A 12,729-nucleotide genomic window follows, 5' to 3' on the forward strand; every position below is an offset into this window, starting at 1 on the left:
ATTTTCCTTTGGAAAACCTGTTCATATTAGAAGTAGCACTATATCTGGCACATTATTAGTGCTGTGTGAATAATTGTGAGTGGGGGGCTGGAAATAATATTAAGTAAAATTTTAAAATAGTTATGCACTATTCTAAAGTGATATTTTCCCCCTCTTATTTTCTTACTCTGTTGTCTCATCCGGATAAATTGGTCCCAGCTGAGCACCACATTGACATGGCTATACTATTTCCAGTACCTGAAGTTGTTCTGTCAGGTTGGGTCTCCCGTGTGTATTATGCCAGGAAAACACACATAGCTTGTCCTAAAGCTGTTTGTTGCTTCTCCTTCTCAGGAGAACAAAGGCCGGCCGTTTGTGATAAAGCCCATCTCCTCACCACTCATGAAGCCGCTGCTGGTTTTTGTCAATCCAAAAAGTGGAGGGAATCAGGTAAGAGCATCAGCTGGATCCAGGTCACAAAGTTAAAGTTTAACAGCACAGTTTCTGCAAATGAGACTAGTTCTTGGTCAGTCAGATAGAAAGGATTCTATGCCTTAACTGCATTTCTCAGAAGAGGTCTTTGATGTTGAATGACCTTTCTACTTCAGTGGAGTTGAATGGCTGGGATGGGTACTTGAGTATTTGAGTGGTTGCATTCCTGTTTTCAGATTTGTGAAAGGAATCTATAATTATAATTAGGAGATTTTTCAGAAAAGCTCATCTTTCCAGAGAAATTTTAGGTTACTAATAAAGTTTTAGACTTACCTTCATCTAAATAGTCATTTACTTTTATTCAGAAAGGTTAATGAAATTAGCGAATGTGAAATAACCTATTTCTATGGCATTAAAAAAAATCATGAATGCTCTTGTACTGTACCATAGAGAACCAAGTTTCAGTGACTGACATGCAGCAGACTTTTTACTTAGGATTCTTGGAATGAATACTTACCCAAGTGAATGTTTTCCAGGTTAGTTCTGCTACTTTTTGAACATCAAAGATATGAGTGCCTTTTGATAAACAGGCCCTTTTATTAGAAAGATTGATGTAAGATACAACAGAGGCCTATGGAGCATGGAGAATAGTATAGCCACTGTTCACTTTCTCCTCTGTTAGAAGAATTAGAGAGGATATCAAATGAAACTTCAATGCCTGGTTCAAAAGAAGGGAAAAAGTAGGTCCTTCTTTCATTGTGTAGTTCAGATGCAAACTTACCATAGGTTGTTGGGGATCCTAACAGTTTACAGGCTGAAGGTGAGATTTGGAAGAGAAAAACCTGAAGATTATTGAAGTCCTGTACCTCTCTCTGCCTCAAGAGTTCTATGAACTGCATGCAGCTGAGACTGGGAGAATACCTACAGCAAACATCGCCTTTATTTTTTCCTCTTCTTATACCTTTTCCTAGGTACTATGACTGCTATTCTTGGTTCTCTACTTAAGGGAAGGTGTCAGGCAGAAGAGCCATCTCCCAGAATGGGGAAGCTATGGATAATTCCTGATGTGTGTCCCCAGGCTGTTTCTGAAAGGCCTTCTTTTATTACTTTGGAGTACAAGCTCACCCTACAGAGTTCTTAGCTCTCTGCTGCTAGTAAGAGATCCTGCCACTTTGTTTCTGGGCAGATCACCAAGGAAGGAAATCAAGTGTCTGGAATAGGAACCCAAGAGATTGAGAAAACAGAAATTATACTTTTAGATGATGGGCTGGGCACTTGGCAGTAAGTGAGCTGCCTTGGGGCAGCTGTGACCCTCAGAGTCCTTGACTCTTGCTTCATTAGAAGGTAGAGGGCTACAACTATGAGTCTTCATGGTGATAATGGTGGAGGTAAAAGCACTGTCATTGCTTGGATGTTGGGAAGGACAATTTTCAATGTGATGGTGACTTTACTACAAGCTTGTTCAACTTCTTACTGTCTTGGCTGATGGAGGGTGGTGTGGGATGACAGAGGTTTCTTCTTGTTGCAGGTGGTGAGAGGCAGGAGAGCAGGTTGCTGTGGGCAATGTACCTTTGTTCTGCTCCCAAATGCCTGTTCTTACGAACCATTAGTGATCTGTGTTGTTGAAATTAGTCTGTGTGCTTGCATGTGCACCCTGTCCAAACTAGTGGGTTGCTATCCTATGGAGCAGTTATTTGCTATGCCACTTCCCAATCTGTCTTTTTCTTATTTTCTTTGCTTTATAAAGCACAGGAAAAAAAAACAAAAAACAAACAGTTCAAATACAGTGAATAATACACACTATTAATTCTAATAATCATTGAAATAGTCCTAATTTCCCTTCGTTTGATTCTTCCCTCTTCCCAGGGCACCAAGGTTCTTCAAATGTTTATGTGGTATTTGAATCCACGTCAGGTCTTTGATCTCTCCCAGGAGGGGCCAAGAGATGCGTAAGTTTTCAAACCTTCATCGCTGCACACTCTGGTTTTTTTTTCTGATGAGGAAGGAAGAAAAAGGTCTAGCTTGCCTAGATTAGTAGCCCATGTGGGAGGTTTACATATCCAGGTTTTGGCAGCAAAAGGGAGGGCTGCAGTGGTGGCTTTTGTGAGAAAAAATCGGGATCTGCCCCTGTGTCAGACAGAGCCAGGTCTGGGAGGATTCACAACAGATTTGCTTCTAATCCCAATGTCTGCCCCTTCCCTGGTGGATGGGAATTACAGTGGGGTGAGGCTGCCTCCAGATTACCATATATAACATCACTATGCAATTATCTCTGCTTGCTGAGTAACTAACTCAGTTGAAGTGTGTGCCTCTTCCAAGGGAGAGAGAACCCATCTTTAACAGTCTGGTTATTGCTGCCAAGGGTTAAGAAACCATATTTCTGTGGTATTTGAGATGGGGATTCTTGCTTTGCTCAACCATCTGTTCAGCACTACTTTGACAATTTAGGCAGCACAAAAAGATAGCGATATGTAAAATAAAATATTTACCTGTACAAGAACAGTCTAAGTGTTTCCTGTTCAAGGCAACCAAGGTTTCTTTATTCCTGCAGAAGCATCTCCACTGTTGTTCTCTCATGATGTTTAGAAGCATTAAGGTAGACATACGTTTTTCAGAGCTTTGTAATGAGGTTAAAGGAGGATTAAGTCCTTTGGTCCCTCAACTCTCTACACATGAATGCACTTGCTCAATTACAAGATAGTTAATTATGCCTTTCTTTGATACAACTGAAGGAGCGGGACTTCAATGGGTGCTTTTATTTTTTTGTCTCTCCTGTTGGTATCTTAAATCAGATATCCAGGGAAGGAACTCTTAGATGTTCTTGCCTTCTGTGGTTTTAAAATATAGTTACCAATCAAATCGTGATGGCGAACATTAAATTTTGTTTAAACATCTTGATGTTTAAATTTGTTTGCTTTAGGGTAAGAGAAAAAAAGAAAGATTATCCTCTTCAGAGAGAATGTGAGAATCTGGTCTTCCAGATTTAGCATGAGAACGTGCTAAACTGATCAAACACTTGTCAGGACGTGCTGCCTAATGTGAAGGAAGGTCCTGTATCGCATCCTAGTGGTTTTGCATGTGTGTGTGTGAAGATATGAAGTGAGCCACAGGGCTCAGGTTGGGTTGAGGCTGATGTTACTGGTGGCTGCCAGGGCCAAAGCCTCCCCACTGCTGAGTCTTTTGGCAACACTGAGATTGATTGATTGATTGATTGATTTTGAATTTTTCCACCTCCACTCACATTCTTAGTAATGAATATTTGGAGTGCATTAAGCGGTGCTTACACTGTCACTCATCAAAATGCATAAAAAGTGTCTGCATTATTGTTCTGACTTTTTATCCCCCCCCTTTTTTTTCCTGGCCAGGCTGGAGCTGTACAGAAAAGTGCCAAATCTGAGGATCCTGGCCTGTGGTGGGGATGGGACGGTAGGTGGCTGGCACCTGGCAGCCCTGTGGTCTTTGGCCAAGTGATTAAATTCCTCACAGTGATGGGTTTCCCATCTCACAACAGCTGCAGAGCTAGTAAACATACCTTACACTTGTAAAATCTAATATTTATTTTTCAATTTTATTTGTGGCCTGGCCTGTGTAGATAGGGGTCCAGATCCTAATGTCCAAAGTACTTTTTCCTTTATGCGTAAAGTTTTGGTACAGCTGGTCTCCACTTACCCTCAGATGGATCTGAGGGTCAAGCAGGTTAAGTCAGTAACAGGGAGCCATTTTGCTCCTTTCTGCTCTTGTCTTCATAATGTCTGAGTATAGTCAAATGGTGTCTTCTCTGTGCCTAAAGAAAGTTAGTTTCCCCATTTTCTTTACAAAGCATCTTTGAGGAAAGACATTGCATGGGTCATACAACTAGCTTGAGATCTGGCAGATCCAGGTTCAGTATTTTTCTTTGCAACAGAATTTCTGTGTTCTTGGAGGAGTGAATGAGGTCAGATATTTGAAGGACTCAGGCACCTTCAGTTGGAGACAGACTGAACAGTTCAGGGTTCGGAGGCCATGGGTGATAATGGAGTTATTACAACTGCATTACCCTTTCCAGTATTTAGGAATGTTTCAGTCTGTGTGACTGAGTGCATAAATACAGTTGAAAAACCAACCTTTTATCGTCAGTAGACTCAATTCCCCAACATGCATTTGATAGTAATTTTAAGAGTAAGTATGGTAAAGAAAAGGCATTATGACTTTGAAGATGCAATGGTCGGACAGGATAGATGTATGGAGATGTTTAGGTCATGAAGACGTGGTTGATTTATTTTTTAGTGAGCTGAAACTCCATTGTTAGCTCATCTCTGCTTGAATTTCTGAGGGAATTTTTTATTCAACTTCTATGGGTTCCTTTAAAACCCCAGCAGTAGGTTTATTAATATCAATGCTTCCCCTGCAAGTGTGAAGAAAAAAAAAGAAGTGATAAGACAACTGTCTTGCTAGTACGTGTTAAAATAAGACATTACTGGATTATGAACTTTCCTTAAGAAATGTGCAAGGCATTGCTTTAGCAGGAGACATAAACGGCAAAAAAAAGTGATTCAGTCTGTTGCTGGAATTCTTTCTTTTCCATCTCAGGAAGTCAATGTATTCATAGGGGAAAAAATCATCATAAAAGTATTAAAAGAGAAAAGAATGCAACTACATTGTTGGACCATCCTTTGTTTCCCCTTTGCCGAACACTGCAAGCGAGAGGTGGCAGCACCTTCTCACGAGTATGAGCAGCACTTCACTACTATCTTTGCTGCTCCTCAGTTTGAAGCAAATTAATATCTAGTTATTCCCAAAGCCATTACATTTAGAAATGAAAAATCTGGCTCAAATGGACTTAATGAATATGCAATGAGACCAGATGTTGCCTCGCATTATTGAGGTGAATCAGAACTTATTGTAACTTTTGCATCATCACTGCTTGCTGTTACTTGCAGGGCAGAAGTGGAAAGCTTCACTTTCAAAGCTGTCAGGAGTTTTCTGTTCACAGGGAAATGATAATCTGCATCATCCTTGATTGTGCAAGTAAAGTACAAGGTTTAGAAGTGACCTCAAGTTAAATAGCAATGTTGTACTTATAGATTAGTAATTTGAAGTTTCTATTTATCGGTTAAAAACATGTACAAAAGTGGTAGGTATTGTAATGTTGACTAATGTAATGTAGCAGTGGGAGGCAGAGGCATAGATGTGTGGATTAAGTCAGTGGTAATGAAAAAGGACCTTTAAGATTTCCTGGTCCCACTGAAGTTATTTGGACTGTTTATTCTGCCTGCTGTTAAAAAGGCTGAAGGATAGATATTTTGAAAGATAGAGAATTACTTACCTCTGAAAATCCTTCTAAAATACCTAAGTACTTTTGGTGATATCCAAGGACATGAGAGCTGTAAGTGCTTGAGATGGCTGTTGTCAGCCAATGAACTCAAATATGAGATCACATCCCAGATGAATGCTTTAGTAATTGGACATTTGGTTATGAAAAATAGCTGTCTGATGAATGCCATTTGTGCAAAATTAAATTTATCTGTTAAGAGACCTGAAGAAAGAAACACCCCAGAATACTGAACAGCGTGGTGGTTGCTGTATTTATCAGGCCACTCTCTCTGCAGTCCTTCAAATTCCAGCTATTGTTCCTGATGCCCATGTTATGCTGGGTGTCTTTCATGAAGCTCCAATTTTAAGAATCTATTTCAAACCACAGTAATATTATTTGGGGCAAGAAAAATTCTGTCCAGCTGCAGTCAGGATTTCTGGTTTTTATCTCACATTTCCAGTAGAAGAGGCATCTTTCAAAAGTGTGAGAGAAAAAAAAATCTTTTGTTTGTTTTTTGTTAATGCATTATTTAAAAATGCAGCACAGGTTCTTCACAAATATTTTTTAAAGTGAGTAGTAGTTTAAGAAAGAGTTCTTTGTTTTGTAGCAAGATTTTCAGTCATAAGAAGTTTGATAACAACAATTCTCTCTCCTCTTTGGAAATTACCATTTAATGAAATCAGAATAGTTTATAGTTCTTTCTGGATAGATTTCTATTTGAAGATTTTATGTAGTCCAGAATAAAAAAAGGAGAGAGAGAAATAGCTCTCTAAAATAACTAATAGCTTAGAATACAAAAGAGACATTTTCATTGTTCCAAATCCAAAGCCTTCAACCCTAAGCATTAAAGTCTGTCTTTTATTCTAGTCTTCTAGTCTTTTACTTGATATATATGTGTATCTCTATTTTATATATAAATATATATATTTATAATGCTTTGTACTGAGTGAAATAATTCAGCACTAAGGTCTGTTGTCTGGGAAATGGGAGACTTATGGGCAAGTTCACCCTGGATATGACAAGTTTTCAGACATCATGCCATTTTAATGTGTCTCTCACATTTTCCTTCATAACTGTTGTCAAAGGTTTAGATTCTTTTGGTGTAGTGGTAATTTTAAAGAAATTATCTGAAACTGTCCATCATTATTCTTCATTCAATTTTGCATTTCTTTTACTTGATCTTCACTGTGAAGAGGAATATGATATGATCAAAATATGCCTTTTTCCTAGGTAACTAACAGTTGCCTGCATTTCCCTTTTTATAGGTGGGCTGGATCCTCTCCATCCTCGATGAGCTGCAACTCAGCCCCCCTCCTCCTGTGGCTGTCCTTCCGCTTGGCACTGGGAATGATCTTGCCCGCACCCTCAACTGGGGTGGGGTAAGGACTGACTGTGGTACCCTTACATGGGTGTTCTCAACTTGCTGCTCAGATTTAGTTGTGTGTGGTGGGCCTTCCTTTGGGCTAAAACAGCAAGCAGGGCTGTGTCTAAGGTCTGCTTCACTTAGGCATAATGATTTATTTCTGTTTCCAGTCTGGTGTTTTTAATTACTGATGATGTGGTTGTAATAAAAGTGTACTTAGATGCATCTGGTATTTCAGGCGAGTAATGAGGATAATATGCAGGCTTCTAATTTAAGCACAGTTTAAACTTGGTTTCTGTTTGTTTATCCTTGACTACAGCACTGGAGTTATTCCAGACAACACAAATATACTTTGACTTACTCTTCTTATGGCCTTACTTTGCCTGCCCTAGATTTGTGTTCCTCAGTAACAGCTTTTTATTGATATATCAAAATTTAGCAGGGGTCTTAGGAATATTTCATCTGGGGTTTTGGGCCTGTGTGAAAGGAGGGAGGTCTGCCAGGTGATTGGTGAGTGATTTGATTTGTTTTCACCATCTGTGGCTGATACTCTGGTCACATTCTGCTGTCAGGGTTACACAGATGAGCCAGTGTCCAAGATCCTCTGCCATGTGGAAGATGGGACCATTGTCCAGCTGGACCGCTGGAACCTTCAGGTTGAGCGCAACCCTGATTTGCCCCAGGATGAGCTGGAGGATGGGGCACGTAAGGTGAGAGCCTACTTTTTCCATGGAAACTATAGGATGATTGTGAACACCTTTGGCTTACACTATTAGCTGCATGTGTGGGGAGTTCTAAACGTTTTTTTTTTCTATTTATGTCTCTTCCTTTGTCTCTTTTCATGTCAGTGATTCCAGAGTTGTGTGAAATATAGTGTCTTTATTTGTTATTTGCAACTCCCAGGCACTGAACATTTATGTCAAGTACTAAATCCTGGAAAAAAAACCCTACCATTTTTTCAGAAAGGTCATTGTTGTTTTTCTCTAGTTGCAGGAGAAGCAACCCTGTGATTACCATCCATTTCCAAATTAGACGAAACTTAAAACATAATGTAAAATTTTATTCCTTAGGATTTTGCTAATGGTTGCCAGTTGTTTCCTATTTTACAACAAGGTGTAATGTAGTTTTGTATTCAAATTCTTTGTGTGTGGGTCTCCATTTAATCTCCATTAGTGTATCTTGATAGTTGAAGACTGAGAAAATTTTTGTCAGGGAATCATATAGTAATAATGTCATTTGGACTGTAGAAGTTGAAAGTGCTACAATAATTAAAAAAAAAACAACAAACTCAACCGGGATTCTGTGAACCATTTTCTTCTTCTCAGGTATAATTTCCAGCTTATCTATTGGATGGTACTGTTGCCTCTCTACAGCCCTGCTGGGTGTGTGTGAAAATGAAGAGGCCAGATGCGTGTTCTCTGCCTCGTGCATCCTCAACAGAATTAGAGCATCTTCTCTGGGACTTGCATTGCTTCTGGTTATATGTCAAGCGAGAAGAACACAGCTTGAGTTTCATTTGCCATGCTGAGCTTGAAGAGCCAGCAGTTATGAAAATCTTTGTGTTGGTGACATGTTAAGTGGAGCAGCCTTATGGGAAATCCCAATGACAACATAAGGAACCCTTTGATGTGTTTACAAAGATACATATATGATCATAAAGTAGTGTAGACCTGTTTGTGTTCTTTGGGTTATTGTGTCTGATCATCTTCCAGAAGTCATTGCTAACATTCAGAGAAACATTCTGCTTACATTTCCCCGACCTGTCCTACTTTCTTTTTAGTAGGATTTCATGACATGCCAGGTTTAAAGTACTTGAACCCTGATGTGTCAAGAAATATTTCATTCATACTATTTTTACATCTCTTTTTATTATATAATTACAGCTTCCCCTCAATGTCTTCAATAATTACTTCAGTCTTGGATTTGATGCACATGTAACGCTGGAATTTCATGAATCTAGAGGTAATAGGAACTTTTATTTCTTTAGCCTTATGGATGGGCAGTTATTTTATGAATTAGAAACTGAGCTGATTTAGCATCCTGTTCTTATAATTCAGAAAGAAAGCTGGAGCACAAAAACACAAGATACAATCACTTTCTTTCTTCTTGTATGTATCATGAGTTTCCAAGAGACCTTGTGATTAAAAACCTGAAAAAGGTGCAGGAAAAGGGTTAAAAGGGAAGCTTTTCAAAGTTTTAGGTCTTGTAAAGGAGATAGTAAGTACAGACATAAAGGAAGTTAATGATGATGTAGAAGTGTCAAAATAAGAGAAAAATATTTCAGTTGCTACTTTGGAGGTGGAGGGAGGAGAAGAGTTATAAGACTGGAAGTAGTAGGAGGATAATTGTGTTCTCGGACTGGAGAGCTATTGTCTATGGATGAGTACAGCACAGTGTCATGGGACTTGATACAGACCCAGAGGGTCCCTATCCAAATTAAGTGTTTTAATGTCCACAGGACTATCAGGAATTTGAGCAGTTGTAGCACCTTGTCTGTCACAGTGACAATGGCAGTTTTACTGTCCCATATAGATTGAAATGTGGTTTAATGTGTGGGATTTGGACTTACGTGAACTGCTCTATTTATATGGTTTAGGCAGGAGTGCTTATAAAAGTAAACCTTGTTCAGTTGTCTGTGTTCAGCTTTTGGTCATTCCAGCTTCATGTGCAGGTATTTTTTCTGAAACACAGCCTCCCTTATCTTCACTGTCATACTTATCAGTGTGTCATTTCAAGATGAAAAGACAGCACTGCTCTAGTACCAGGTTAAGTAAAGAGCAGGATACATGATGGAATGAGCTAATGCATATTTTATAATGTTTAAGACTACTTCAAGCTTTACGAATAATAATGAGGGCCCACAAAAGGGCAGAGGAATGAAATGATGACAGCTGTATGCATTTTTTTATGAGTGCCTATCACTATGCATTGCTAATGTGACTGTGAATATACAGTATAGATTAGATGCATGGCTACATTTTCATTTAATGGAGGCATTATTTAATAATGAAGTTATGGAGCCCTATAAGGAATGAATGTTATTCCAGACATGCCACTGTTTTAAAATTTTACATGAATGAAAAAGTACTTGGCAAACCAAGCTGTGTGTCTGAGTATGTGTGACCAGGAGAGCTTTTTGTAGCACAAGCCTTTACCAATTGTGTCTTTCTTATCTTCTCAAATACTAAAACATACAAAGTGAATCCTATGTATTTTGGGAGAGAAATGCTTATAGCCTTGGAGGTGTTGCTGGTGTGTGTGTTATATTGTTTTTCATGTGGAATTGGGGTTGCTCTGCCTATAGAAGAGAAGGTTCCTTGGAGATCTTATCTCAGCCTTTCAATACTTGAGGAAGGCTTATAAGAATGCTGGGGCCAGATTTTTATCAGGGCCTATTGCAGTAGGAAAGGGGTAATGGTTTTGAACAAAAAAAAAAAAGAGTAAATTTAGACTAGATATAAGGAGGAAGTTTTTAACAATGATGTTGGTAAAACACTGGTTGCCCAGAGAGATGATGGATGCCCCAACCCTGGAAACATTCAATGTCAGGTTGAATGAGGATGCAAGATGTCCTTGCTCATTGCAGGGGGATTGGATTAGGCATCCTTCAAAGTTCCCTTCCAACCCAAAGCGTTCCATGGCTTTGTGAAATAAGCAGTACAAAGCAAATTCTGATCTCATTTGCAGCTGATGACTACCCAGAGAAATTCTTAGCAAAAGTAGCAAAATGTAAAGGACTTTAAGGGCTGTAGTACTTGGGCTATTAGTTAAGTGACTATGTGCAGTTGCTTACCTGGAGCTATTGTAATCACATGTAGCATTGAAACAAATGAATGCAACGACTGCAAATCAAAATGAGATAAATTGATATGAACTCTCAGCCTAGGAGGGCACTTTGTCATAGAGATAAGTCAGTTGTTATATTTACAATAAGCAGTGATTGTGATGTCTCAGAAGAACCTGTACATGAATGTGGCCTTTTCCATGGCAACTTCTACACTTTTCTTGTGACTATTCAGACTGAGACTTGAGAATTGGATCCAAACCTCGTGCACTTAGCTCTGCTTCTTCAGGGAGTGTTCTGGGTAAAGTCTTTTTTGCTATCCTTATGCTTTGGTAGAGCATGGAAGATACAATTTACTTTAGCCCTCTTAGCATGCGGTTTGATCCTTTACCTCTGCAGTACTGTTCATTTGGAGGAAAGCCCCCGCCACTGCGCACACAGAGAGTCTAACACATTCGATTCTCTACTCCCTTGATGGTTTGAGAAGGGTGAGGATGGAGTGAGCCTTGGATATGCAGTCAGTAATTTACTTCTACAATCAAAGTTGCACTCTAAATCAACTTTAGGCTCTATTCCACACCACATAAAGAGTCCTTCCTCCCTACCCATGCTCATTTGCAATGTCAGAAGTAGGAGCAGTACCTTGAGGGACTGCTGAATTGCTGACCTCAGAAAGGCTCCTTTTCTGTTTTAAACCGTTTCTTTGATCATGGTGAGCATTTGTCGGAAGATCCATGTAAGATCCAGTGCTCTGGCAGCTGCTGTCCAGAGCCATCATGGATAGTCACATCAGGGAATGTGCAAAACAGGCACTAAGCCTTCAGAAACCTTCTGCTGCTTAGCATAGTGTGTTGAGAATTTCTGCAAAGAGCTATCAGCTCAATAAATGAGATAAGATTTACTTATGCAGCTAAATTAATTGTTTGAAGTAGAAGTGCCCCTGACTTTGTCTCACCTGTGACACAACAAAAGAATGCTACAGTAACTGGGCAAGCAATCAAATCAGAAACCTCAAGCACCTCTTTCTTACAAAATGGAACCTTAGACCATGAAATGGAGTGAATTCAAAAAGAACTAGAAGTACTGTTTTAAGTGGTCATTTGAGAAGTAATTTGGATACGTTCACACCAGTGTGTTGCTTTAGCCAGAAGGACAGTCTTGGACAGTCATGTTTTCACTAGATAATCATTGAGCAAGGGTGAGTAGTTGGTACTAACACTGAATGCAGTGTCAGAAGGTCTGCTTCTGAAAGCTCTGGATGACACAGACTAGGAAAGCAGTTCCCAAGGTGGCCCAAGAATAACCTTTGCTCAGGGAAACATGCCTTATATTGGGGGATCAAAGGAACTCCATTTAGCTTATTTCAAAGAAGGTTAAGAGGTGATTTAATCACTGCCTGTATTTTCTCAAAGAGAAGATATCTGATAGTTGAAGGCTCTTTAATCTGACAGAGAAGTATAACAAGATTTAGCAGTTGGCAGTTGAAGACTGAAAATTTCTAGATAGGAACCCCCCACAATTGGTTTAACAGTGAGAATAATTAACCATTAGATGTGCATTACTACTAGACTTAAAATTCTCCATTACTTGGAATCTAATCAAAATGAAATGGTTTTCTAAATAGGTTTTAGAATAACCACTTTGTTGTTTTGGTTTTTTTTTCCCCTTGCTGCAGAAGTATTTGGGTAGAAAAGTCTGTTCCTCGATAGCTCTTTAACATATCTGAATTTAAGTGTCTGTTTCTTCTTGTAATTAACTAATGCTTTACTCCTGCTTCAAAACATGGATTACTGTTTCATAAATTTCAAATAATTCCTAGAAATTCTTTCTGCACTGCCAGAAACAGAAGTCTCAAAATGTACTGAGAGATCATAAGAT

At 39.1% G+C, this 12,729-nt stretch overlaps 1 protein-coding gene across 4 annotated transcripts in view; it reads left to right on the forward strand.

Annotated features, from left to right (window-relative positions):
* Window positions 1–12,729, forward strand: part of DGKI (diacylglycerol kinase iota) — a 207,017-nt gene that overhangs the window by 104,832 nt on the left and 89,456 nt on the right. For all 4 annotated transcript variants that reach the window (XM_071551159.1, XM_071551160.1, XM_071551161.1 and 1 more), the window contains 6 exons: window positions 334–429; window positions 2,278–2,360; window positions 3,777–3,837; window positions 6,970–7,083; window positions 7,640–7,777; window positions 8,951–9,029. In XM_071551159.1, coding sequence (XP_071407260.1) covers window positions 334–429; window positions 2,278–2,360; window positions 3,777–3,837; window positions 6,970–7,083; window positions 7,640–7,777; window positions 8,951–9,029 — 571 coding nt within the window. The remainder of the gene's footprint in view (window positions 1–333; window positions 430–2,277; window positions 2,361–3,776; window positions 3,838–6,969; window positions 7,084–7,639; window positions 7,778–8,950; window positions 9,030–12,729) is intronic.

The sequence above is a fragment of the Pithys albifrons genome, chromosome 3 (assembly GCF_047495875.1).
Source record: "Pithys albifrons albifrons isolate INPA30051 chromosome 3, PitAlb_v1, whole genome shotgun sequence".
Taxonomy (NCBI): domain Eukaryota; kingdom Metazoa; phylum Chordata; class Aves; order Passeriformes; family Thamnophilidae; genus Pithys; species Pithys albifrons.